The 27,411-nt window shown below is 42.7% G+C and overlaps 1 protein-coding gene across 1 annotated transcript in view; it reads left to right on the top strand.

Annotated features, from left to right (window-relative positions):
* The window catches only part of LOC112260939 (echinoderm microtubule-associated protein-like 6), an 84,306-nt gene that overhangs the window by 10,581 nt on the left and 46,314 nt on the right, over positions 1-27,411 (top strand). Inside the window, exons 2-6 of the mRNA XM_042328309.1 lie at positions 16,279-16,438; positions 18,390-18,488; positions 18,656-18,724; positions 19,765-19,950; positions 20,332-20,467. Coding sequence (XP_042184243.1) covers positions 16,279-16,438; positions 18,390-18,488; positions 18,656-18,724; positions 19,765-19,950; positions 20,332-20,467 — 650 coding nt within the window. The remainder of the gene's footprint in view (positions 1-16,278; positions 16,439-18,389; positions 18,489-18,655; positions 18,725-19,764; positions 19,951-20,331; positions 20,468-27,411) is intronic.

Here is a 27,411-nt window from a genome sequence, read left to right as displayed (position 1 = left end):
TGATTACCTGTCACAGGATAATGACACCAGAGGAAATTAAGTTCAGGTCAGAATATGACGTATCTGTAGACACAACTCTGCCACACCTTCATTTATTTGATCTCCACACCAAACGAGTAGTGGGTGAATAGCATGCTAATCTCATGCTTAAATTCAAGGTCAGAATATGAGTAGAGAGAGAAAGTGCATAAAAGGGGAATTCCAGACAGTAGGTGAATATACCTAAGTGAGTGTCTGAGGAGTAGCTTGGGTTCCAGTTGGTTTGTACATGGCAAATCTTGACGTTGACATTCCCAGCAAACTACAGTACAGACCATCTAAGTAGGTCTTTGATCATGAAAATCCGAATGTGTCTGTTCCTCCCTGAGCACTCTGACAGAGATGCTTATCTTGCTGTGTTGTGCTGAAATTGCACAGAATAATAGGCTATATAGGACTGTATTTCCATCAGGAATTTTCCACTAGTACTAGAATATTCACTGGATACCTTAGGTGTGGCATCTAATAGGGAATCCTATCCACTTTGCAGGTGGTGTGATCCATTCATTATAAATGTCTGTAACATGCCAGTCATAACAGCCCAGGCATTTTTCCATAGATACTGTAATCACATACAGTATTGAGATGAATGTTTTCTGAGAGTCTTGTTAGAATGACTGATCCTCTGTTTTCCTTTGCTCTGTCTAACTTGACAGCTCTATAATATCAGTGTAATTACAGTACTCCTTCCAACACTGTCTGGTGGCAGACACTTATTGTTCTATTATTCATTAAGTGATTTAAAATGTTCGAAGGAGGAATTGCGCTCATTATAGATTAACTGAGACTATGAATGTTTTAGATTATGCCCCTTATTGCAGAATTTCCATTGATAATCGGTTATATTTCCTGCTCCTCGTATAAAATATGCTGTATCAAATCAAATCAAGCTTTATTTAAACAGCACGTTTCAGACATGGAATGCAACTCAATGTGCTTCACAGAAAGAAAAACACATTTTAAAAAATGAAAATAAAAGCTGAAATACCTACTACACAACAAACATAAGATAATAAACAAAATAGTGACAAAAACAAAATGACAAAAAACACCCTGTGTGTGTGTGTGTGTGTCCCACCCCCAGAGGCTGGGGCCATAATACTGTAACTAAAGGCTGCCTCTTCATGCCTCTTAGTCCTAGGCTTTGGGATACTTAAAAGGCCAGTGCCAGAGGACCTACTGGGTACATAACTTAAAAGCATGTCAGACATGTATTAGGATGCACAATCGTGGATTGATTTAAAAAGCAATAGAAACTCAGAGGCAGCCAGTGACCTTAAAACCGGTGTAATGTGTGCTCTCCATCTGGTCTTGGTCAGTACCCGTGCAGCAGCATTCTTTATTATGTAGCCATTAGTACAGTGCTCAACAAATGACACTCAATGAATACCTTTTCACTATGAGTTTGTCTAGCTATGTTTCTTGAGTCTTTTTGTCTCTTGACTGAGCTATCGCTGTAAGGCAAACATCTTCCTCAGGAGCAGAGGGATGTATTGAATCTTCTGCGGCAACACAAACAAAGCATCATTTAATGTTCTTCTGTTTATCTCCCCTCTGCCCTCCAAACCCTATTGGATCAGTTATAAATGGGGTTATTGCTTTTTACCGTGAAAACCAGCCTCTTGGCGGAGTCCCTTTCTGCTGTTTTTAGCCTGAGCTGATTTTGTGGCAGCTATGAATAGCCGGGGTGATATTGCTATCGTTTTAGTGGAGCAGATGGTGGTTGTCCCGAGGACACAGGCTTCCAGGAGAGGAACTCACACTAATTATGAGAGGGCAAGATTACAGGAGAGTCAGACAGACATCCCGAGCAGAGTGGGGGGTCAGGGAAGGGTCAGAGGAAAGAAGGAGTGGTACTGTTGTGGAGTGGATGGGTAATGCATTAGCAGTGTAGGTTGGATGAGTGTTAAGGTGAATGCTAAGTAGACCTAGGTGCCTGTTAGAGGTGGGTGACCGGGTGCAGTGAGATGTAGGGTTATTGTTTAGGTCATGAAGAGATTGTAGGTTATCACATCAGTGAAAATAAAACATTTCACTTTAGCAAAATAAAAATATTTTTACATTTGCATTTTTTCATCTGAAATTAATGCTCATTGGTCCCTTTCTATGTGTATGAATCATGGCTGTTCTCATACTTTTAAAACATTTGACTTTAGATGTGCTTTAAAATGTGTGTGTTTTTGTTGCTAAAAGTGATATCCGACACTTGTTTCATACTAAAATGCACTATATACAGAGACATGCATTTAGAGAGTTGGGCTATTGAGGTTTCTGCATTATGATACATTTACATGACGCTGCAACATTCTATGGCTGTTCAATTGTAAGGTTCTCTAATGATTTTTTCCACGCCCCTCGCTTAGTCAGCCGGATGTGTTGATTGACAGCTGCCACTCTCAGCTGTTTGCGCTGGCTAGCTAGCGTCATGTTAGGCTTTGTGCGCTTGTGTGTCGTGGACCTTTTGAGTATGGATCCTTTAGACAGTTTACTGGAGCCTGTGATATCTGTTCCTGTTGAACTAAAGAGGAACAATTCTAAACAAGCAGAGATCCAGCGACTCTCAGGTGACGGGGAACAACCTAGGCTAATAGCCTACCGGCTGCAAACATACAGCGGGCTGTGTCACTCCAACAATAGGAATAAATCCATCCTTTACCGGCAAATTATTCTGACAGACTTTCAATATCCTTATTAATCCTTAAAACATTCCCTAAAGTGTATATAATCAAACTCAAAGCTTCCCTTGATTTATCCTAACAAAAAACCTGTAACCCCCCATAACATTGTTCCAAAAATTGCTTAAATTACCAAAAGAAAACATTTTATACACTGCTCACCCTCTGCTACAATACATTGGTTATGTGATATTTGCACAATAATGTTGATCAAATTGAATATTTGTATAATTATTTATGTATTGATACTTTATTACATGTAACTGTTTAAAACCGAAATGGGATACTTTTTATATTGGAGTTCTGTTGTTTGAAGTGGCAAAACACGATTATAAAATAAAATGATAAATTAAATGATCTTGCAATATATTTCTAACAAGATTATGTCTGTCTTTTCACTAGCACATGTCATGGTAAGATGAAAAAATAATAGCTCTATCTCTTTCACAATATCATTTTTTTAAATTAATGTCAATTTACCAACATTTCTGAAAATGTTTATCTCGTTATCTCGTTTTTGAATGAAACTCTTCAAATTTTTGTATTTATATTTCTCTGTTAGAACTAGTTGGATCTGTGGTGTGGTACAATCAAATAAAGATGCAAGTAGGAACCAAATAAGTTTCTTGAGAGCGATGCCATAGGGGAACCGTTTTAGGGTGTCCGAAGAACCATAAATGGGATGGTTCTTTGAAGAACCATACAAAAATTCTAAACCGGAAATGTTTAGGCCCTCCAGGACCGGAATTGAATAGCCCTGCTGTAGGGTTTTAAGACTTATTTGCATATTTTCCAGGGTGCCTTTTGAGTGGATTTTAGAGTTACCAGTACCACCCATGACTGTGTTTGCTAGTGACAGAGACATGGTTGTTGCATAAATTCATTTTTGTTCCTGTTGCCTTCAAGATCCTGAGTGAATATATTGTCATTAGAATTACATTATTTAAGACAATACAATACATATTTCATAAGGTCTTCTTTTGATGCGGCCTAGTTTTACCCTAATACGGTGGCCTAAAACTCATAGTTTTCAGGCCTGCAAGTCACATTATGCTGGCTTGCAAAGTGATGTGTAATCTCTTTTACACCACTGAGTGTTAATTTAACTCTCGAATCAACACTAGAAATGTTAGACTGAAAAATGCAACACTAGCTAAAACCTCTTGAATCTAGGGGGCACTATTGTCATTTTTGGAAAAATAACGTTCCCTAAGTAAACGGGCTATTTTGTCAGGACAAGATGCTAGAATATGCATATAATTGACAGCTTAGGATAGAAAACACTCTAAAGTTTCCAAAACTGTAAAAATATTGTCTGTGAGTATAACAGAATTGATATTGCAGGCGAAAGCCTGAGAAAAATCCAATCAGGAAGTGACTCTTATTTAGAAACCTCTGCATTCCTATGCGTCTCTATTGAGCAGTGAATGAGATATCAACCAGATTCCTTTTTCTATGGCTTCCCTAAAGTGTCTAGTGTCACAATACATAGTTTCAGGCTTTTATTTTGAAAAATGAGCCTGAACATCAACATTGCGTCAGTGGTCAGCTGAAGTCTCTCAGAATGTTTTGTGTGTAAAGGACAAATGCGGCCATTGTTTCTCTCTTTCCTACTAAGAAGCCATCTGTCCCGGTTGATATATTATCGAATAGATATTTGAAAAACACCTTGAGGATTGATTATAAACAACGTTTGCCATGTTTCTGTCGATATTATGGAGCTAATTTACGCCCAGACGGCATCCCCAGCCGCGCCCTCAGAGCATGCGCAGACCAGCTGGCCGGTGTGTTTACGGACATATTCAACCAATCCCTATACCAGTCTGCTGTTCCCACATGCTTCAAGAGGGCCACCATTGTTCCTGTTCCCAAGAAAGCTAAGGTAACTGAGCTAAACGACTACCGCCCCGTAGCACTCACATCCGTCATCATGAAGTGCTTTGAGAGACTAGTCAAGGACCATATCACCTCCACCCTACCTGACACCCTTGACCCACTCCAATTTGCTTACCGCCCAAATAGGTCCACAGACGATGCAATCTCAACCACACTGCACACTGCCCTAACCCATCTGGACAAGAGGAATACCTATGTGAGAATGCTGTTCATCGACTACAGCTCGGCATTCAACACCATAGTACCCTCCAAGCTCGTCATCAAGCTCGAGACCCTGGGTCTCGACCCCGCCCTGTGCAACTGGGTACTGGACTTCCTGACGGGCCGCCCCCAGGTGGTGAGGGTAGGCAACAACATCTCCTCCCCGCTGATCCTCAACACTGGGGCCCCACAAGGGTGCGTTCTGAGCCCCCTCCTGTACTCCCTGTTCACCCACGACTGCGTGGCCATGCACGCCTCCAACTCAATCATCAAGTTTGCGGACGACACAACAGTGGTAGGCTTGATCACCAACAACGACGAGACGGCCTACAGGGAGGAGGTGAGGGCCCTCGGAGTGTGGTGTCAGGAAAATAACCTCACACTCAACGTCAACAAAACTAAGGAGATGATTGTGGACTTCAGGAAACAGCAGAGGGAACACCCCCATCCACATCGATGGAACAGTAGTGGAGAGGGTAGCAAGTTTTAAGTTCCTCGGCATACACATCACAGACAAACTGAATTGGTCCACTCACACAGACAGCATCGTGAGGAAGGCGCAGCAGCGCCTCTTCAACCTCAGGAGGCTGAAGAAATTCGGCTTGTCACCAAAAGCACTCACAAACTTCTACAGATGCACAATCGAGAGCATCCTGGCGGGCTGTATCACCGCCTGGTATGGCAACTGCACCGCCCTCAACCGTAAGGCTCTCCAGAGGGTAGTGAGGTCTGCACAACGCATCACCGGGGGCAAACTACCTGCCCTCCAGGACACCTACACCACCCGATGCTACAGGAAGGCCATAAAGATCATCAAGGACATCAACCACCCGAGCCACTGCCTGTTCACCCCGCTGTCATCCAGAAGGCGAGGTCAGTACAGGTGCATCAAAGCTGGGACCGAGAGACTGAAAAACAGCTTCTATCTCAAGGCCATCAGACTGTTAAACAGCCACCACTAACATTGAGTGGCTACTGCCAACACACTGTCAATGACACTGACTCTACTCCAGCCACTTTAATCATGGGAATTGATGGGAAATTATGTAAATATATCACTAGCCACTTTAAACAATGCTACCTTATATAATGTTACTTACCCTACATTGTTCATCTCATATGCATACGTTGATACTGTACTCTATATCATCGACTGCATCCCTATGTAATACATGTATCACTAGCCACTTTAACTATGCCACTTGGTTTACATACTTATCTCATATGTATATACTGTACTCGATATCATCTACTGTATCTTGCCTATGCTGCTCTGTACCATCACTCATTCATATATCCTTATGTACATATTCTTTATCCCCTTACACTGTGTATAAGACAGTAGTTTTTTTTTGGAATTGTTAGTTAGATTACTTGCTCGTTATTACTGCATTGTCGGAACTAGAAGCACAAGCATTTTGCTACACTCGCATTAACATCTGCTAACCATGTGTATGTGACAAATAAAATTTGATTTTTTTTTATTTTTAATTTGGAATATGTTTCGGCATTGTCGTGACCGCAATTTCCGGTCGATTTCTCAGCCAAACGTGAAGAACTAAAGGAGCTATATCGGCTACAAAAATAATATTTTTGGAAAAAAGGAACATTTGCTATCTAACTGGGAGTCTCGTGAGTGAAAACATCCGAAGCTCATCAAAGGTAAACGATTTCATTTGATTGCTTTTCTGATTTTCGTGACCAGGTTGCCTGCTGCTAGCTAGACATAATGCTATGCTAGGCTATCGATAAACTTACACAAATGCTTGTCTTGCTTTGGCTGTAAAGCATATTTTCAAAATCTGAGATGACAGGGTGATTAACAAAAGGCTAAGCTGTGTTTCAATGTATTTCACTTGTGATTTCATGAATAGGAATATTTTCTAGTAATATTTATGTCCGTCGCGTTATGCCAATTAGTGTCAGTTGATGACAATGCTCCCGGATCCGGGATGGGTAGTACCAAGAATTAACACAGGCATATTTGCTGTGTGCTATGAAAGGGACACATCTGCAGCTCTCATATGTTTCAAGAACCTTTTAGAATTCTGAAAAACCGAAGATGCCACATCAACCACTTGACTATATTATTGCCTCTTTCCATAGTGTACAGAGCCTTCAGAAAGTATTCATACCCCTTGACCTATTTTACATTTTGTAGTGTTACTGCCTGAATTCAAAATGGATTAAATATACCTTTTTTTCTCACCCATCTACACACAATACCTGGCTACCCCTAACCCGGTCAACTGCCCTGCACCCCCCACAGCAACTCACCCAAGCCTCCCCCATTTCTCCTTCACCCAAATCCAGATAGCTGATGTTCTTAAAGAGCTGCAAAATCTGGACCCCTACAAATCAGCCGGGATAGACAATCTGGACCCTCTCTTTCTAAAATGATCTGCCGAAATTGTTGCAACCCCTATTACTAGCCTGTTCAACCTCTTTCGTATCGTCTGAGATCCCCAAAGATTGGAAAGCTGCTGCGGTCATCCCCCTCTTCAAAGGGGGAGACACTCTAGACCCAAACTGCTACAGACCTATATCTATCCTACCCTGCCTTTCTAAGGTCTTTGAAAGCCAAGTTAACAAACAGATCACCAACCATTTCAAATCCCACCGTACCTTCTCCGCTATGCAATCTGGCTTCCGAGCTGGTCATGGGTGCACCTCAGCCACGCTCAAGGTCCTAAACGATATCATAACTGCCATCGATAAGAGACAATACTGTGCAGCTGTATTCATCGACCTGGCCAAGGCTTTAGACTCTGTCAATCACCACATTCTTATCGGCAGACTAAACAGCCTTGGTTTCTCAAATAACGGCATCACCTGGTTCACCAACTACTTCTCTGATAGAATTCAGTGTGTCAAATCGGAGGGCCTGTTGTCCGGACCTCTGGCAGTCTCTATTGGGGGTGCCACAGGGTTCAATTCCCGGGCCGACTCTCTTCTCTGTATACATCAATGATGTCGCTCTTGCTGCTGGTGATTCTCTGATCCACCTTTACACAGACGACACCATTCTGTATACTTCTGGCCCTTCTTGAACACTGTGCTAACTAACCTCCAGATAAACTTCAATGCCATATAACTCTCCTTCCGTGGCCTCCAACTGCTCTTAAACGCAAATAAAACGAAATGGATGCTCTTCATCCGATCACTGCCCGCACCTGCATCACTACTCTGGACGGTTCTGACCTAGAATATGTGGACAACTACAAATACCTAGGTCTCTGGTTAGACTGTAAACTGTCCTTCCAGACCCACATTAAGCATCTCCAATCCAAAATTAAATCTAGAATCACCTATTTCGCAACAAAGCATCCTTCACTCATGCTGCCAAACATACCCTCGTAAAACTGACTATCCTACCGAGCCTTGACTTCGGCAATGTCATTTACAAAATAGCCTCCAACACTCTACTCAACAAATTGGATGCAGTCTATCACAGTGCCATCCATTTTGTCACTAAAGCCCCATATACTACCCACCACTGCGACCTCTACGCTCTCCTTGGCTGGCCCTCGCTTCATACTCATCGCCAAACCCACTAGCTCCAGGTCATCTACAAGTCTTTTCTAAGTAAAGCCCCACCTTACCTCAGTCCACTGGTCACCATAGCAGCACCCACCCGCAGCACACGCTCCAGCAGGTATATTTCACTGGTCACCACCCAAAGCCAATTCCTCTTTTGGTCACCTTTCCTTCAAGTTCTCTGCTGCCAATGACTGGAACGATCTGCAAAAGTTGCTGAGCTGGAGACTCTTATCTCCCTCACTAACTTCAAGCAACAGCTGTCAGAGCAGCTCACAGATCATTGCACCTGTGCATAGCCCATCTGTAAATAGCCCATCCAACTACCTTTCCTCCCTTACCTCATTTGCTCACACTGTATATATACTTTTTTCCCTACTGTATTATTGTATGTTTGTTTATTCCATGTGTAACTCTGTGTTGTTGTATGTGTCGAACTGCTTTGCTTTTTCTTGGCCAGGTCGCAGTTGTAAATGAGAACCTGTTCTCAGCTTGCCTACCTGGTTAAATAAAGGTGAAATAAATTAAAAATACCCCATAATGACAAAGTGAGCACATTATTCCATTTTTGTTCAAATATTTTGAAAATAAAATACATAAATATCTAATTTACATAAGTATTACCACCCATTTGCTATGAAACTCCAAATTGAGCTCAGGTGCATCCAATTTCCTTTGATCATCCTTGAGATGTCGCTACAACTTTATTGGAGTCTACGTGTGGCCAATCCAATTGTTTGGACATGATTTAGAAAGAAACATACCTATCTATATAAGGCCCCACAGTTGACAGTGCATGTCAGAGCAGAAACTATACCACGAAGTCCAAGGAACTGTCTGTAGGTCTCCTAGATAGAATTGTGATGAGGCATATATCTGGGGAAGGGAATAAAACCATTTCTAGAGTGTTTCCAAGAGCATGGTGGTCTCACTGGGAAATTGAAAAAATATGTAACTGCCCAGACTGCCTAGAGCTGGCCATCTGACCAAACTGAGCAACTGGGCAAGAAGGACCTTGGTCAGGGAGTTGACCAAGAACCGAATGGCCACTCTAACAGAACTACAGAGTTCCTTGGCTGAGATGGGAGAACCTGCCAGAAGGACAACCGTCGACTACAGCACTTCACCAATCTGGGCTTTATGGGAGAGTGGCCAGATGGAAGCCACTCCTGAGAAAAAGGCACATTACAGCACACCTGGTGTTTGCAAAAGGACACATGAAAAACTCTGAGATCATAAGGCAAAAGATGCTGTGGTCTGAGGAGACAAAAATGTAACACTTTGGCCTGAATGCAAATCATATGAAATTGATTTGTCACATACACATGGTTAGCAGATGTTAATGCGAGTGTAGCGAAATGCTTGTGCTTCTAGTTCCGACAATACAGTAATAATCAACGAGTAATCTAACCTAACAATTCCAAAACTACTACCTTATACACATAAGTGTAGAGGGATAAGGAATATGTACATAAAGATACATGAATGAGTGATGGTACAGAAGGGCATAGGCAAGATGCAGTAGATGGTATTGAGTACAGTATATACATATGAGATGAGTAATGTAGGGTATGTAAACAAAGTGGCATAGTTTAAAGTGGCTAGTGATACATGTATTACATAAAGATGCAGTAGATGATATAGAGTACAGTATATGCATATACATATGAGATGAGTGATGTAGGGTATGTAAACATTATATTAAGTAGCATTGTTTAAAGTGGCTAGTGATACATTTTTGATTGATACAATTTGATACAATTTCCATCAATTCCCATTATTAAAGTGGCTGGAGTTGAGTCGGTGTGTTGGCAGCAGCCACTCAATGTCAGTGGTGGCTGTTTAACAGTCTGATGTCCTTGAGACAGAAACTGTTTTTCAGTCTCTCGGTCCCTGCTTTGATGCACCTGTACTGACCTCGCCTTCTGGATGATAGCGGGATGAACAGGCAGTGGCTCGGGTGGTTGTTGTCCTTGATGATCGTTATGGCCTTCCTGTGACATCGGGTGGTGTAGGTGTCCTGGAGGGCAGGTAGTTTGCCCCCGGTGATGCGTTGTGCAGACCTCACTACCCTCTAGAGAGCCTTACGGTTGTGGGCGGAGCAGTTGCCGTACCAGGCGGTGACCAGCCCGACAGGATGCTCTCGATTGTGCATCTGTAGTAGTTTGTGAGTGCTTTTGGTGACAAGCCGAATTTCTTCAGCCTCCTGAGGTTGAAGAGGCGCTGCTGCGCCTTCTTCATGACACTGTCTGCGTGGGTGGACCAATTCAGTTTGTCCGTGATGTGTACGCCGAGGAACTTAAAACTTACTGCCCTCTCCACTACTGTCCCATCGATGTGGATAGGGGGGTGCTACCTCTGCTGTTTCCTGAAGTCCACAATCATCTCTTTTGTTTTGTTGACGTTGTGTGAGGTTATTTTCCTGACACCACACTCCGAGGGCCCTCACCTCCTCCCTGTAGGCCGCCTCGTCGTTATGGGTAATCAAGCCTACCACTGTAGTGTCGTCCGCAAACTTGATGATTGAGTTGGAGGCGTGCATGGCCACACAGTCGTGGGTGAACAGGGAGTACAGGAGAGGGCTCAGAACGCACCCTTGTGGGGCCCCAGTGTTGAGGATCAGCGGGGTGGAGATGTTGTTACCTACCCTCACCACCTGGGGGCGGCCCGTCAGGAAGTCCAGTTGCACAGGGCGGGGTTGAGATCCAGGGTCTCGAGCTTGATGACGAGTTTGGAGGGTACTATGGTGTTAAATGCTGAGCTGTAGTCGATGAACAGCATTCTCACATAGGTATTCCTCTTGTCCAGATGGGTTAGGGCAGTGTGCAGTGTGGTTGAGATTGCGTCGTCTGTGGACCTATTTGGGCGGTTTGGAGTTGGTCTAGGGTGTCAGGTAGGGTAGGGTGGAGGTGATATGGTCCTTGACTCGTCTCTCAAAGCACTTCATGATGACGGAAGTGAGTGCTACGGGGCGGTAGTCGTTTAGCTCAGGTAACTGAGCTAAACGTTTTCTGGAGAAAACCAGGCACAGCTCATTACCTGTCTAGCACCATCACTACCATAAAAGCATGGTGGTGGCAGCATCATGTTATGGGGATGCTTTTCAGCAGAAGGGACTGGGAGACTGGTAAGGATAGAGAGAACAATGAATGAATATACATGTACATCTTTGAGAACCTGCTTCAGATTGCAAACAACCTTAGACCTGGGGCAAAGATTTACGTTCCAACAGGACAATGACCCCAAGCATACAGCCAAAGTAACGCTGGAAAGTCCTCGAGTGGCCCAGCCAAAGCCCAGATTTGAATCCCATTGACAATCTGTGAAAAGACTTGAAGGATTTGTTCACCGCCACTCTCCCATCTAACTTAACAGAGCTTGAGAAAAATCTGCAAGGAAGAAAATGCCAAATGCAGATGTCCAAAACTGATACAGACAATCCCAAGATGATTCAAAGCTGTAGTCACAGCCAAAGGTGCTTCTACAAAGTATAAAGATTTATCAGATATTTCTGAATTTCATTTTCAAGACATTTGCACAAATTTCTAAAAACATGTTCTCACTTCGTCATTATGAGGTATTGTGTGTAGATAGGTGGAAAAAGAATGTAATCCATTTTGAATCCAGGGTGTAATGCAACAAAATGTGGAATAAGTGAAGGGGTATGAATACCTTCTGAAGGCACTCTACCCTTCAATTTATCACAATATTGTGTTAACAGAAATCAGAATGCTACATAAGGATATATTTTATAGGACATTTTGTTGGTTGAGGATGGTTTGCTCATGTGTAGGTGAGGTTTGTTGTGCACGTCTGCTGATATTTCACCTCTAGTTAGACTTTCATTCTTAATCTTGATTCCTGTGTCCTTGGCTGTCCAGTTGTCAAGGCAACCATGCTGTCAGCAGGTTGGTTGTTGTTAGTGAATTGTGTGTTAGATCAGACATATTGGCTCACATTAGCTCATACTATTCACATATGGCGCCGGCGGGCAGTGGACATTTTATTTATTTATTTTTTAAATACAGAAATATGACATTGACATACATTGCATTACGAAAGTATTCAGACCCCTTGACTTTTTCCATATTTTGTTACGTTACAGCCTTATTCTAAAATTGATTCAATATTTTTTTCCCTCATCAATCTACACACCATAACAACAAAGCAAAAACAGGTTTATACATTTTTTTGCAAATTTATAACAAAACAACAACTCAGAAATACCTTATTTACATAAGTATTCAGACCCTTTGCTATGCAATTTGAAATTGAGCTCCTGTTTCCATTGATCATCCTTGAGATGTTTCTACAACTTGATTAGAGTAAGTTGAATTGATTGGACATGGTTTTCGAAAAGTCACACACCTATCTATATAAGGTCCCACAGTTGACAGTGCATGTCAGAGCAGAAACCAAGCCATGAGGTCGAAGGAATTGCTCTAGGCACAGGATTGTGTCTAGACACAGATCTGGGGAAGGGAACCAAAAAATGTCTACAGCATTGAAGGTCCCCAAGAACATAGTGGCTTCCATCATTCTTAAATAAACATTTTAATACATTTGCTAAAATTTCTAAAAACGATTTTTGCTTTGTCGTTATGCGGTATTGTGTTTAGATTAATGAGGGGGAAAAAACGATTGAATCAATTTTAGAGTAAGACTGTAACGTAACAAAATGTGGAAATAGTCAAGGGGTCTGAATACTTTCCGAATGCACTACAACCATTTACACCCCTTTCTGGGTACGTTTCTCAGAGCTTTCCACATCTGGATTGTGCAATATTTTCCCATTATTCATTTAAAAATTCTTCAAGCTCTGTCGAATTGGTTGTTGACCATTGCTAGACAACCATTTTAAGGTCTTGCTGTAGATTTTCAAGTAGAATTAAGTCCAAACTGTAACTCTGCATCTCAGGAACAGTCACTGTCTTCTTGGTTTGCAACTCCAGTGTAGATTTGGCCTTGTGTTTTAGGTTACGGCCCTGCTGAAAAATTAGTCTCCCAGTGTCTGGTGGAAAGCCGACTGAAGCAGGTTTTCCTCTAGGATTTTGCCTGTGCTTAGCCACCACAATGGCCAAACATAACACTTTGTATTCAGAACAAAAAGTTAATTGCTTTGCCTCATTTTTTTAAATATCACTTTATTGTGGCTCTGATTTCCTTCCCCTGGGGAATTCCCTGTGCCACTCTACAGAGGAGAGGAATTTCACATTACTGTTTGTTTGTGTGACGGGAGTCCGATACTGCAGTCCGGTCCCACTGGGACTGACTCCGTGTCCTTCACTAGCATTTTGTCTATGAATAATGCATTAGTACAATAAATGATCTCATCAATTATATAATTTGTATGCATAATGATTTTACATATGTTCTTTTATGGAGTGAAAAAAAAGACAAGTTGGTTTCTCTTTAAAATACACATTTTTCTTTCTGGCTCATGTTGTTTATGTAATCTAACCACTGGTAAAGGTATAGTGTACATACTTATCAAATAATGTATTGAAAACTGCACAGTACTGTATGCATAACATTAAATACCCCAAACACATTCATCATGATTGTAGCTGTCAATAAATCAGAAGGTTCATCCATCAGTCACAGTACAGTGAGTTCCTCTCAGGCTGGCTGGGCTGCCATCACACACTGCATGAATGGAGCATCTTCTGATGCATCTCTTCACGTGCAGTCCCTCTGCTCCTGCTCCTGACCCTGGCAACCCAACAGCCCATTGAAACACATGAGCCAGCAAATCTGCCCTCATGTCGTAGTCTCTCCATCTCCATCAGCTAGCTTTGCACTTCTGCTCATCCCCATGTGCTATATTAGGGCCAGCTGGGATGTTGACTGTCTGGGAATGCATGCTTCCATACTGTGTGGGAAACCTCCCGAACAGTCAGCTGAGTAGAGTTGAGCTCTCTCTCCCATTCTGTCTTTCTCTCACTCAAATTGCATGAGGGTTTCTCCATTTCTCCCCCTACCTCCATTCCTTTTCTCACAGCTTTTATTTATCCCTTCTTCCTCCCTCTCTACTTCCTCATTCTCTCCTCTGCTGAGCCTCAGCTCCAGGCAGAGCTCCAAGCCCAGATTTACAGCCATGAGCTTCATGCAGAAAGAGGCTTTGAGATGAAAGAGTCTGAGACAGTCAGACGGAGCACACAGAGAGAGAAAGATATTCACAGACTGAGGAAGCATTGAAAGAGAAAGAGAGAGCAAGACAAGAAAATGTGCTTTGTAGTGTGTACTACCATGTCTGCTTTGTAGTGTGTACTACCATGTCTGCTTTGTAGTGTGTACTACCATGTCTGCTTTGTAGTGTGTACTACCATGTCTGCTTTGTAGTGTGTACTACCATGTCTGCTTTGTAGTGTGTACTACCATGTCTGCTTTGTAGTGTGTACTACCATGTCTGCTTTGCAGTGTGTACTACCATGTCTGCTTTGTAGTGTATACTACCATGTCTGCTTTGCAGTGTATACTACCATGTCTGCTTTGTAGTGTGTACTACCATGTCTGCTTTGTAGTGTGTACTACCATGTCTGCTTTGTAGTGTGTACTACCATGTCTGCTTTGCAGTGTGTACTACCATGTCTGCTTTGCAGTGTGTACTACCATGTCTGCTTTGCAGTGTGTACTACCATGTCTGCTTTGCAGTGTGTACTACCATGTCTGCTTTGCAGTGTGTACTACCATGTCTGCTTTGTAGTGTATACTACCATGTCTGCTTTGTAGTGTATACTACCATGTCTGCTTTGTAGTGTGTACTACCATGTCTGCTTTGCAGTGTGTACTACCATGTCTGCTTTGTAGTGTATACTACCATGTCTGCTTTGTAGTGTATACTACCATGTCTGCTTTGTAGTGTGTACTACCATGTCTGCTTTGCAGTGTGTACTACCATGTCTGCTTTGTAGTGTGTACTACCATGTCTGCTTTGTAGTGTATACTACCATGTCTGCTTTGCAGTGTGTACTACCATGTCTGCTTTGTAGTGTATACTACCATGTCTGCTTTGTAGTGTGTACTACCATGTCTGCTTTGTAGTGTATACTACCATGTCTGCTTTGTAGTGTGTACTACCATGTCTGCTTTGTAGTGTATACTACCATGTCTGCTTTGTAGTGTATACTACCATGTCTGCTTTGTAGTGTGTACTACCATGTCTGCTTTGTAGTGTCAGGTTATTTCTCTTGATAGAAATTGTAATTTTCCACCCATTTTTACGATTGGACTATTTTCAATGCCAAGGCTCAGTTTGGTAGGCTACCGCTTGTCCTCTGTACGGTGTCCATGGTCAAGGTCACAGAGGGCTCACCGTGTTGAGCGGAACTGAGCACGGTATTCTCCCCAGTCCATTGGTGGTTTGATGATCCCTGACCCTGTGTGGCTGATGCAACTAACACACTAATGTCTGACGCTCGGGCAGGCCCCAGTAATGATGCCATTAACCTCATGTATTTATAGAACACCGGTGCACCTTTCATAAAGGAGCACAATGACCTGTGGGTACTCTTCAGCAGGACTCTTCTCTCCCTAGAGAGAGAAATAGAGATAAATATATAAAAATAGAGGGGTGGCAGAGAGAGAAAGGGGGAAAGAGAGAGGGGAGATAGAGAGATAATGAGGAACATGTGGAGAGAGGGAAGGATAGAGAGAAAGATGGAGAAAGGGAACGAGGGAGGCAGGTTGGCACCTGGAGCTACCAAGGACCCACTGTGGCGTCTGTAACCTATGAGTTTCAGATTGTACACATAAGGCTGAAAATGGTTATTGACAAAGTATCAAACACTGTGTATACTGACATGATTATTAATGTCAACAATGAGTCAAGCACATGGTTTAACCAGAAAGAGCAACAGGTTATATACATGTTTAATCCTAATGTCTTGCGCTGGTATTTCCTGTTATGTCTCCTCTCCTGTTTATCCAGCCTTGCCCTTCATCCTGAGAGGTCACTGGTGGCAACAGGTCAGGTGGGGAAGGAGCCCTACATCTGTGTGTGGGACACCTTCAGTGCACAGACCATCTCTATCCTCAAGGACGGACACTCCCATGGGGTGGCCTGCCTGGCTTTCAGCGCAGATGGACAGGTGAGACACACACCACCTCATGCCAGCAAGCATGCACACAAGCAGACATACACACACACACACACACACACACAGCCAAGCACGCACCACTTCACACACACACTTTACCTCACGCATACAGGCACACATGCACACCTCTCATCCACCTTTTCTCTGAGTGGATGGGTTCCTGTACTATCACCCTGTTACCAAAGCAAATCTGTTTGATGATCTTAGTCTGACTGAAAAACAACAATACTCTGACACACAGCAATGTGAATGCTCCATCATTGAAGGGTCATAATTCATAGATTTCTCCCAATTATATCATATGTAAATGTGCCTTATGTCTCACATAGCCTATAGCCATGGGAATGGTATTGTGGTGGTGGGTTGCTGAGAAGTGAAGCCTGCTGGGTAACTGTGCAGGCTGGGGATGATATACGGCTCTGCCATGAATCATGATGGCCCATGTTTACTGGGGGGAATGCTGGGACAGCACCAGTCTCCTATGACCTTTAGCTTGATGTATGGGGCTCCGTGAGAGTCTCCTACAGCAGCAGCAGCCTGTTGACGTCCCCCATACAAGACCAGTAGGCTACTCACAGGAAAGATTGAAGGGGAAAGGGAGGGGATGGAGGGAGGGAGGGAGGGAGGAAGGAAGGGCAGGAAGGAAGGGCAGGAAGGAAGGAAGGAAGGAAGGAAGGAAGGAAGGAAGGAAGGAAGGAAGGAAGGAAGGAAGGAAGGAAGGAAGGAAGGAAGGAAGGAAGGAAGGAAGGAAGGAAGGAAGGAAGGAAGGAAGGAAGGAAGGAAGGAAGGCTGCTGTTGTCATTGCCTTCATTGTGGTTTTGGAGTTGACAAATGCAATGTCATGTCAGAGGAGGCTGCGGCTGGTGAAGAATGTGTCTTTGGATGGAGAGGGAGGGGTAGAAAGAGGAAGGGTGGGTGAGTAGAGCCATGGCTAATGCTACCAGGGCTAATGCAACAAGTCTTATCACCTCCTGCCACTGGCCACCAGTCCACATTACTGTGACACTGTAATGGAGACCAACCAGGGAGGGGCAGTAAACAAGGTTTACCTCAGACCCTTAGTCAATCATAAAGACATTTAGGCCTTTTCATTTTATTAGCTCCATTCTGAAATGCATTAAATGGCTGATTTCTTGGAAACCCCTGTGGGTAGAGCAGGTAAACAACTCTGGGAGATGTCATATAACACAGATGGATGTCTTGTTTGGTTGGGATTTAAATGGGTTTGTGGATGAATGGTTGTGGCAAACCACAAATATGACAAAACATGTATTCCTGCTGAAAAGAGAATGTATTCTCTATCACTGAAATGTATTAATGAATGGAAACACACATTACCGTTTCATTGTAAAGTCAACAGCACATCAGGTCAACTAACATTTGGCATTCATCTCCTCTCTTTTGTAGTCAGTAGAATGGCCCATACTTATTTTATATTGGAGCATCAAATCTGAAATATCCCTACATTTAGGCCAAATTTATTTTCTATCTAATGTTTCATTGTCACCCCAATATTCACCCGCAGACAGTTGTCCAAATGTTCCTAAAGGCCAAGCTCTTTTGTCTAAGTCATAAAATGGGTAATTAACAATTAACTCGCTGAATGGTAATTGACGCCAGACTAATTGGAAACAATTTGCATTCCATTCCTTTCTACAGCCGGTGTGATACAATAAACAAGGCTTTTTGAATAGTGCTGTTAAAGGTCCTACTGTATTATATGCACATGTCTGCACTGCCTGTGTGCGTCTCTGCAGCTGTCACATAGAACAATTCTGTCATATGTCCCGTCATAGAGACACATTGATTTTGAAAATCTGACTATTTGCCTCCGTTTACAGTACATTAATTAAGATGTATTCATCTTCCTCCATTGAATAGAAACAGTCTCTCTCCTTTATTCGCAGATAAATTCATGGTTTCCCCCTTTTCTCATTTTCAGCGGCTGGCTTCTGTGGGGCTGGATGCCAAAAATACAGTGTCTGTTTGGGACTGGAAGAAAGGAAAGGTTCTGGCCACTGCGACAGGACATTCAGACAGGGTAAGCTGTTGTGTGTGCTGTGCGCACGTTGGCATTTGAGTGTCTGTGCGTTGTGCATTGATTCAGGTGTAGTGAGTACACGTGTGAGTACACAGTGTGTGTGCGACATGGCGTTCTGTGTGAAGGACAGGAAATGCATGTGTGTTAATGGCTTGGCTGTCTTTCAGATCTTCGATATATCTTGGGATCCCTTTCAGCAGAACCGGCTGGTGAGCTGTGGGGTAAAACACATAAAGGTGAGCTTCACAATAACAACACGGTCTGCTCTGTGCTGTCCAGTCAGTCCATACATTACCTTTGAGCCAAGTTCAAAAATAACACATGAGAAGCTATCAATGTTGAGATGGGTTAACCTCACTCAGTGCAGCCGGGCATCAGTCTATTCAAGCTATTGAACATGTCATACGTTTATACGGTTGTTGTTTAAAGCTGCCTTTGGAACAACCTCATAAACAATATGACATGTTGTCAGTGGAGGAGTAAGTAGGGCGCTATCGGATATTCTAGCAGTAGAATGAGAAAGTGGTGTTAGGGGGACTGGGGCATATTGTTTTCAATGGGTACGCGTGAAGAGCAGTTGGAGGACGCCAGTTTCTATTCAGTCAAAAGCAGTAATCTGTTCTGTCATTCCCCTCCGGAAGGGCTGTCTCCTACTGTACACACAAGCACACAAACACACACACACACACGCACAAAAAAACACACAACACTGAACTTACAGAAGAGCCCTCAGTTTACAATAAATATGTAAATACATATGCCTCACACACAGTAGCAATGGACAATCAGTTTTCTTGTTGTTTTGTTTGTATATGTATCAATATATTTATGCATATCCAGTTATGGTACGAGAACTAAATAGTTGAGCCTATTGTGCCTTTTGGCCATAAAACAGCTTTCATGGACAGGGAATCTTCTTAACTGACCGCTGTGAGCTTTATTAGAAATAAGCCCCATGCTATCTACCCTGAGGTGATCAGGCTGGCAAATGAGCAGTCGTGATTTAGAGCAACGGTTCTCCAAACGCACGGTGACAGCAGCTGATCTCTGAGCTCATGTTCTCTCTCTCTCTACCCTCTATCCTTTCCTGTCATCATCCACCTTATGTTCTTTTTTCTTTCCTCCCATTGCCTTTTTTATCCACCTTTCTCTTCACCTCTCTAATTATCTTGCCTCGCCTTTCCTTCCCCTACCTATGCCTACTTGTACATCTCTCTCATTTCCTGTCTCATCTCTCCTTCTCCTTTCACTCGCTTCCCCCTCTCCATGTCTCTAGTTCTGGGCTCTCTGTGGCAATGCGTTGACGCCCAAACGGGGGATATTCGGGAAGACGGGGGATCTACAGACCATTTTGTGTGTGGCATCGGCTAAAGATGATGTCACATACTCTGGGGCGTTGAATGGGGATATCTACGTGTGGAAAGGACTGAACCTTTTACGCACGGTGCAAGCCGCTCATGGAGTGAGTGAAATACGTCACTCTAATTCTCAAGACCCATTGATTGTACACTTCCAGACATCCAAACACCCGCTCCAGCTAAACCCCATCCCTCTCATGCCTATAATCTCTTACACCCCTACACTGAAGCAACTCAATCCCCCTTACTCAATTCTCCTTCCCTCCCTCTGCATCCCTACCCTGAAACCTTCTTTGTAAATCTCTAAGGCCTTTAAAAGCATTGAAAATAATGATATTGCCCCCTTTTTGTGTCTCCAATACGGAAATAGACTTTTGACCCACATTCCTATTGAAATCATATTCCTTTCCAAGTACCTTTTTCTATGCACAGAACCGTTTGATAATCCCCCTGCCTATGACTAAAGTTGACTGCACTGTGTGTAGGCTGGGATCTTCAGCATGTATGCCTGTGAGGAGGGCTTCGCCACGGGGGGACGTGACGGTTGTGTCAGGCTTTGGGATCTGGACTTCAAGCCTATCACCAAGATCGACCTTCGGGAGGCTGAGCAGGGGTATAAAGGTAGGCCTCAGGAACCTGGTTTAACTACCAGCTCTTGGTGATAATATATAATGGTTTGTAACCCCAACTGCATACAGATGAAATGTGATATGTCCACGTTGGTTGGCTCTACCTGTGATGTATGATCATACAGTAACATATCGCAATATCATTTTGGACGACATTATACTGAACAAAAATATAAACACAACATGTCAAGTGTTTCATGAGTTGAAATAAAAGATCCCAGAAATTTTCCAAACGCACAAATAGTTTATTTCTCTCAAATGGTGTGCACAAATTTGTTTCCATCCCTGTTAGTGAGCATTTCTACTTTGCCAAGATTATCCATCCACCTGATAGGTGTGGCATATCAAGAAGCTGATTAAACAGCATGATCATTAAACATGTGTCACTTGTGCTGGGGACAATAAAAGGCCACTCTAAAATGTGCGGTTTTGTCACACAACACAATGCCACAGATGTCTCAAGTTTTGAGCAAGCGTGCAATTGCATGCTGACTGCAGGAATGTCCACTAGAGATGTTGCCAGAAAATTGAATGTTCATTTATTTACCATAAGCTGCCTCCAACGTCGTTTTAGAGAATTGGACAGTACATCCAACCGGCCTCACAACCGCAAAACCATGTGTAACCAGGCCAGCCCAGGACCTCCACATCAGCCATCTTCATCTGCGGGATGGTCTGAGACCAGCCACTCAGAAATCTGATGAAACTGTGGGTTTACACAACCAAATACTTTCTGCACAAACTATCAGAAACCATCTAAGGGAAGCTCATCTGCGTGCCTCATCGTCCTCAGCAGGGTCTTGACCTGACTGCAGTTTGGCATCGTAACTGACGTCAGTGGCAAATGCACACCTTCAATGGCCACTGGCACGCTGGAGAAGTATGCTCTTCGCGGATGAATCCCGGTTTCAACTGTACCAGGGTGATGGCAGGCAGCGTGTATGGCGTTGTGTGGGTGAGCGGTTTACTGTTGTCATAGTTCTGGGGTTATGGTATGGGCAGGCATAAGCTAAGGGCAATGAACACAATTATAGAATCGGAAAAATCGCAATACATATCGTATCGGCAGCTATGTATCGTGATAATATCGTATCGTGAGGTCCCTGGCAATTTCCAGCCCTATTCTGTATTCAATACTTGAATTGATACAGACAGGAGCAGGTGTGAAGGTAGCATGGGGCTAAATGGCTGGTGAGTGTTAGCCCTCTCATCAATTAAACATCACAGTCTAAACTGTGTGCATTTGCAGGCAGGCCCTTCACAGGCTCGTGGGGGACGTCAGGGGCCACAGCTGATCAAACCATGTCATAGTCTGCATGTTTGTGCTTGTCCCTGGAGTATGATGGGCAATTAGGGTAACTGGGTGATGGAGAGACAGAGGATAAGAGGCACATCCTTATGAGGAGATCCATCTAAGCACACAGGGTTGTGTGTGCACTGTGCTGTCTATGGATTTAAGGGTCAGAGTCCACGCTTCTGTGGCAGAGGTGTGTGAGTAGGTCGATCCAGACACTGATGTATTTGTACAGGGGGTAAAATACTGTAACCAGGGATAATGTGTAGGTCACTTCAGTCAGTGTGTTTGTGCTGCCTAATAGAGGCCGATGTGTGTTTAGCTCATTGAGAGCCCTGCCATGATGATTTATTAGCCTGTCCCTGTGGATGTATCATTGACATCTGTTGACTGGGAACAGATACAGAGGACAGAGAGAGAGACCGACAGAGAGAGAGACCGCTAAGTTCAAATATGCCACTCATCCATTTCCATTCATCTGAGCCAGAGCAGGCCATGTTAGTCCAATTAGACAGAGAAACGAAAGATGGTTATATTCTAGGGGCCTGAGAGAGTTTGACTGTGAGGTATGGATAAAACAGAATAGAGAAGTTAAGATCACAAAAACAAAATCTAAACCTAAATCTAAACCTGACAGATGACATTTAGTAAACTCTCCTTTTTCATAGCATTTTCATGTGGATTCCTGTTGCTCTATGCCTCCTGCTAAATTGAGGAAACCATCAGTGGCACTCATGTATTATCAATGAGGGTCTTCTCTCTTCCCTTCCTCTGCTCCTCTGTTCTCCTCCTCTGTTCTGAGCAGTGGCTGCCTGGCTGTCTGTGGTTAAAGCAGAGAAAAGCTCTGTGTCCCCAGCCAGCCCCAGCAGTGGGGAATACTAATATCTGAAAGCCCCACAGACACCGGGTACACCCTGGGATTAGATAATGGCATTGTTGGGTGTTTGTTGGCCAGTCAAAGTATTGTAACCAGTGGCAATTTTAACATGTAAATGTTTGTGAAGCAAAAACTTTTTTTTAAAGCCACTACACAACACTACACAACACTAAACAATACACTACTCTCTGTTCATCATATATGCATAGTCACTTTAACCATATCTACATGTACATACTACCTCAATCAGCCTGACTAACCGGTGTCTGTATGTAGCCTCGCTACTGTATATTGTCTTTTTACTGTTGTTTTATTTCTTTACTAACCTATTGTTCATCTATCTTTATCTTTATGTACATATTCTTTATCCCTTTACACTTGTGTGTATAAGGTAGTAGTTTTGGAATTGTTAGGTTAGATTACTCGTTGGTTATTACTGCATTGTTGGAACTAGAAGCACAAGCATTTCGCTACTCTCGTATTAACATCTGCTAACCATGTGTATGTGACAAATAAATTTGATTTGATTTGAACTCATACCTTTTTTTCACTACTGGTTAGAGCCTGTAAGTAAGCATTTCGCTGTAAGGTGTATTTGGCGCACGTGACAAATATTTGATTTGATTTGATTTGATTAATTTCACTATATCGGTGCCCACAAACTGTTAGGGCCTACATAAAGCTGTCGTAAAAGCAGAGTCCCAACATCTTACCACTGCTACACCTGGCTATCAGCGGAGCCTTGTCTTGTAGTAAAATAGTTCATTCAGCCTCATTTACTGCCTTTAAAAAAAACATTGCTGATATATAAAAACATTGCTGATATATAAAAAACATTGCTGATATGGCTGACTTGCTTAAACAAAATGTGGTTTCTACTGACAATTGAGATGTACAAACTATGGCAGAAGGGAACGACGAGCGGATAAGAGGCAATCCGTAATTTCGATTAAGACATTAATGGGAGTGCTAGGACTGACATAGTCAATGCAACAATTTGGTATTTGGTATTTTATTAGGATCCCCATTAGCTGTTGCAAAAGCAGCAGCTACTCTTTCTGGGGTCCACACAAAACATGAAACATAATACAGAATGAGTAATACAGAACATCAATAGACAAGAACAGCTCAAGGACAGAACTACATTAAAAAAAATTAAAGGCACATGTAGCCTACATATCAATACATACACACAAACTATCTAGATCAAATAGGGGAGAGGCGTTGTGCCGTGAGGTGTTGCTTTATCTGTTTTTTAAACCAAGTTTGCTGTTAATTTGAGCAATATGAGATAGAAGGAAGTTCCCATGCAATTAGGGCTCTATATAATACTGTACGCTTTCTTGAATTTGTTCTGGATTTGGGGACTGTGAAAAGACCCCTGGTGGCATGTCTGGTGGGATAAGTGTGTGTGTCAGAGCTGTGTGTAACTTGACTATGCAAACAATTTGGGATTTTTGACACATTAATGTTTCTTATAAAAAGAAGAAGTGATGCAGTCTGTCTCTCCTCAACTCTTAGCGAAGAGAGACTGGCATGCATAGTATTTATATGAACCCTCTGATTACAATTAAGAGCAAAATGTGCCGCTCTATTTGATCAGCACTTTTGAAATGTACAGCGACAGGATTCAGAACAATGGCCGTTCTTACATTGTTCTCTCTGTACATCAAGTCAGAACCGTAGGATAAATAAAGGGGGCATATAAGCAGACAATGATGATTACAATATTCAATGATTACATTTCTCTAAAACAGGCTATAGGCTACATGTGCACCACCAAATCAGAACAGTAGGTGAAATTAAAAGGGGAAAGGGACCAAATTATTAGGGTGAGGCACATGGGCTACTAACAACTTACTACACAACATACACATAGTATTACTTTCTTAGCTAGAGTATACATATCTCCCTGGGATATAACATAATTTATGCAACAGCATACAAGACATTTTTGGACTCATCTTGTTGTGCTGTACTCACTTGAACAGGAAGGTGGCACGGCTGTCCTTCATGGGGCAAATTTTGTCATCAAACTTTGTCATCAACGTCTGGCATTCTCTGGATTTATGGAGCTTTCAAGACAACTGGGAACTCGGGAAAAAAACAAGGTTGAATCATGATTCATCATCAGTGATCTTCAGGTCAGAGCTCTAGAAAGAGATTTTTCATTTCTGAGTTTCCAGTTGTTTTGAGCGTGGCAGAAGTCATGCTGGATTGACAGCATGGCCAATGTTGAATGTTTTTAAGCTTTTTCAGACTTGGGACCACACACCTACTCCACTGAATAGCAGACCAGCGATTGCTTTGTGATGCTTGCAGTTAGCAACTGATTCCTTCTAAATTACTCACTGTTGAATTTGTGATTTCCAACTTGTTGTGTAGTGTTTATGTCCAATGGCCAATGAGCACCGATAGATTTCTCTTCATTATTTCTCTTCATATGACAAGGATTAAAAAGCATTTGCCAGTAGATTGTCTACTAGATTCATGACTTTTGAAAGTATGATGTTGATATGAACAGTCCAATCAAAGCTGCTGTAGATATAACATTATTTGACATCATTTTATCTGTGGCCAATGACCTTGAGACTTCTTGGATGGGCACTTCTAATATAACTCTATGGGAGCATCCAAGGGGCTGGAATTTTCGAGCTCTACCCTTAGATGTGCTGGGGACATAGTGTCCCCATGAGTGACAGAACACTGAGCCAATCACGGCGCAACTAGAGAACATTACCAACCGCTATGCTCCGTATTTTCCGCTGGCTGCCCCCCCCACCACAGAAATCACTGAGCTAGGCTGAAACACCTGCAATTTGGAGCTGCCTTACTCAAGAAGCAAAAAATACCAAGTTTGTACGCAGCTTTATTAACTCTATTATTATTATTGATTTATTTACATTGTTTGCAAAGTGATATGTGACCCGTATTAATGTCAAAATAACATGCAAAACACGCAACCCATCTTTTCCAAACACAAGTCAATCAATTTTTTTTAGAATGCCCTTTTTACAGTGCTACACAGAAACCCAGCCTAAAACCCCAAAGCAATGCAAATGTAGAAGCACGGTGGCTAGGAAAAACTCCCTAGAAAGGCAAGAACCTAGTAAGAAACCTAGAGAGGAACCAGGCTCTGAGGGGTGGCCATTCCTCTTCTGGCTGTGCCGGGTAGAAAGTATAAGAGTACATGGCCATTTAAGGCCAGATTGTTCTTCAAGATGTTCAAACGTTCATAGATGACCAGCAAGGTCAGTACCTCAGGTGTAAATGTCTGTTGGCTTTTCATTGCCGAGCATTCAGAGGTCAAGACAGCAGATGTGGTAAAGAGAGAGAGAGTCAAAGCAGCAGGTCCGGGACACAGAAGCACGTCCGGTGAACAGGTCAGGGTTCCCTAGCCGCAGTCAGAACAGTTGAAACTGGAGCAGCAGCACGACCAGGTGGACTGGGGACAGCCAGGAGTCATCAGGTCAGCTAGTCCTGAGGCATGATCCTAGAGCTCAGGTCCTCCGGGAGGGGAGGGAGAGAGGGAGAGAGAGATAATTAAATTCACACAGGACACCTGATAAGACAGGAGAATTACACCAGATGTAACAGACTGACCTCAGCCCCCCGGCACATAGACTATTGCAGAAGGACCAAATCTGAGAAATGAGTAGAAATGCCAAAAACCTTCGTAACAGTTTGTGGCTCTAGATTAGAACCTCTAGATTAGAAATCCCAATGATTTGTGTATCCTCCGTATTAAGGGATTTCCTACTTCTGTTCTTGAAAGTTTGAGTCCCAGTGAAGGTTTGATTCCTAACTATGGATCAGTTTTAGTGAGAGGAAATCTGAGATAAGAATCCACATTAATTACTTTTTAGAAATGGTTATCCCCCCAGGGTGTCAAAGCTGAAGTGTATTGTGCAGCCAATTAACTCTAGTTCATGTTACTCCGGTTGCCAGGGATTCTGTCCATACACACAGATTATGAGACTGGTTTCGGTTGCCAGGTATTCTGTTAGCCTATACAGATGTAGGATCTTAATTTGATCACTTTTGTAGTGTATTTGAGTTTTTAAAAGGCTTCTAAAATCTGTAATTGCCATTTTGAAATTTCCGACTTGATTTGCCCTAACAAAACATTCATCAACCCCTACAAAAATGTACATGAATTATAATTCACATTTCCTGTTGCTACAGGATTATTTTTCTGCTGTAGCAAACTGGCTAAAATTAAGATCCTACATCTCTATATTGGCTGTAGCTGGTTTCTGGTTGCCATGTATTTTTATATATATTTGTCATATTGTGTGATGTTAGTGAGGTGTTGTTTTAGGAAGAGCCTGAGGATTTGTAGCTGTGCTTTTCCTGACTGAGTTAAAGACTATTTAGTATTAATGAGGGGCATTGGGTGATGTCTTGCATTGGGTGATGTCTTGCTGATGTCTTGTTGCTTGAAGTGCCTTCACTGTAGCAGCTCAATCTGTTCCTCCCTCTAGAGTTGTCTACTTCATTTCTCTCTCCTGAAATGAAAGTCTACCTGTATTAGTCACACATCACTCTGTGAAAAACTTGCCACCTGAAAGTTGTCTGAACGTAATAGTTTCTATCTCTGGATTGAAGTGTAATACACAATGAAATGGATTAGATGCTACCCTTCATCACCTGCTGAAGAACGGGTGTGATTGTATTCAATCCCCTTCTTTGGTTTTACACGACAGAGCATTCATTATTTGCGGTGTCTTTCTCATCCTCTGTCTCTCTCCATCCCTCTTTCTTT

This window comes from Oncorhynchus tshawytscha, linkage group LG01 (assembly GCF_018296145.1).
Source record: "Oncorhynchus tshawytscha isolate Ot180627B linkage group LG01, Otsh_v2.0, whole genome shotgun sequence".
Lineage (NCBI taxonomy): Eukaryota > Metazoa > Chordata > Actinopteri > Salmoniformes > Salmonidae > Oncorhynchus > Oncorhynchus tshawytscha.
Note: the sequence above shows the minus strand (reverse complement) of the source record. Positions and strands in the feature narration are given on the sequence as shown.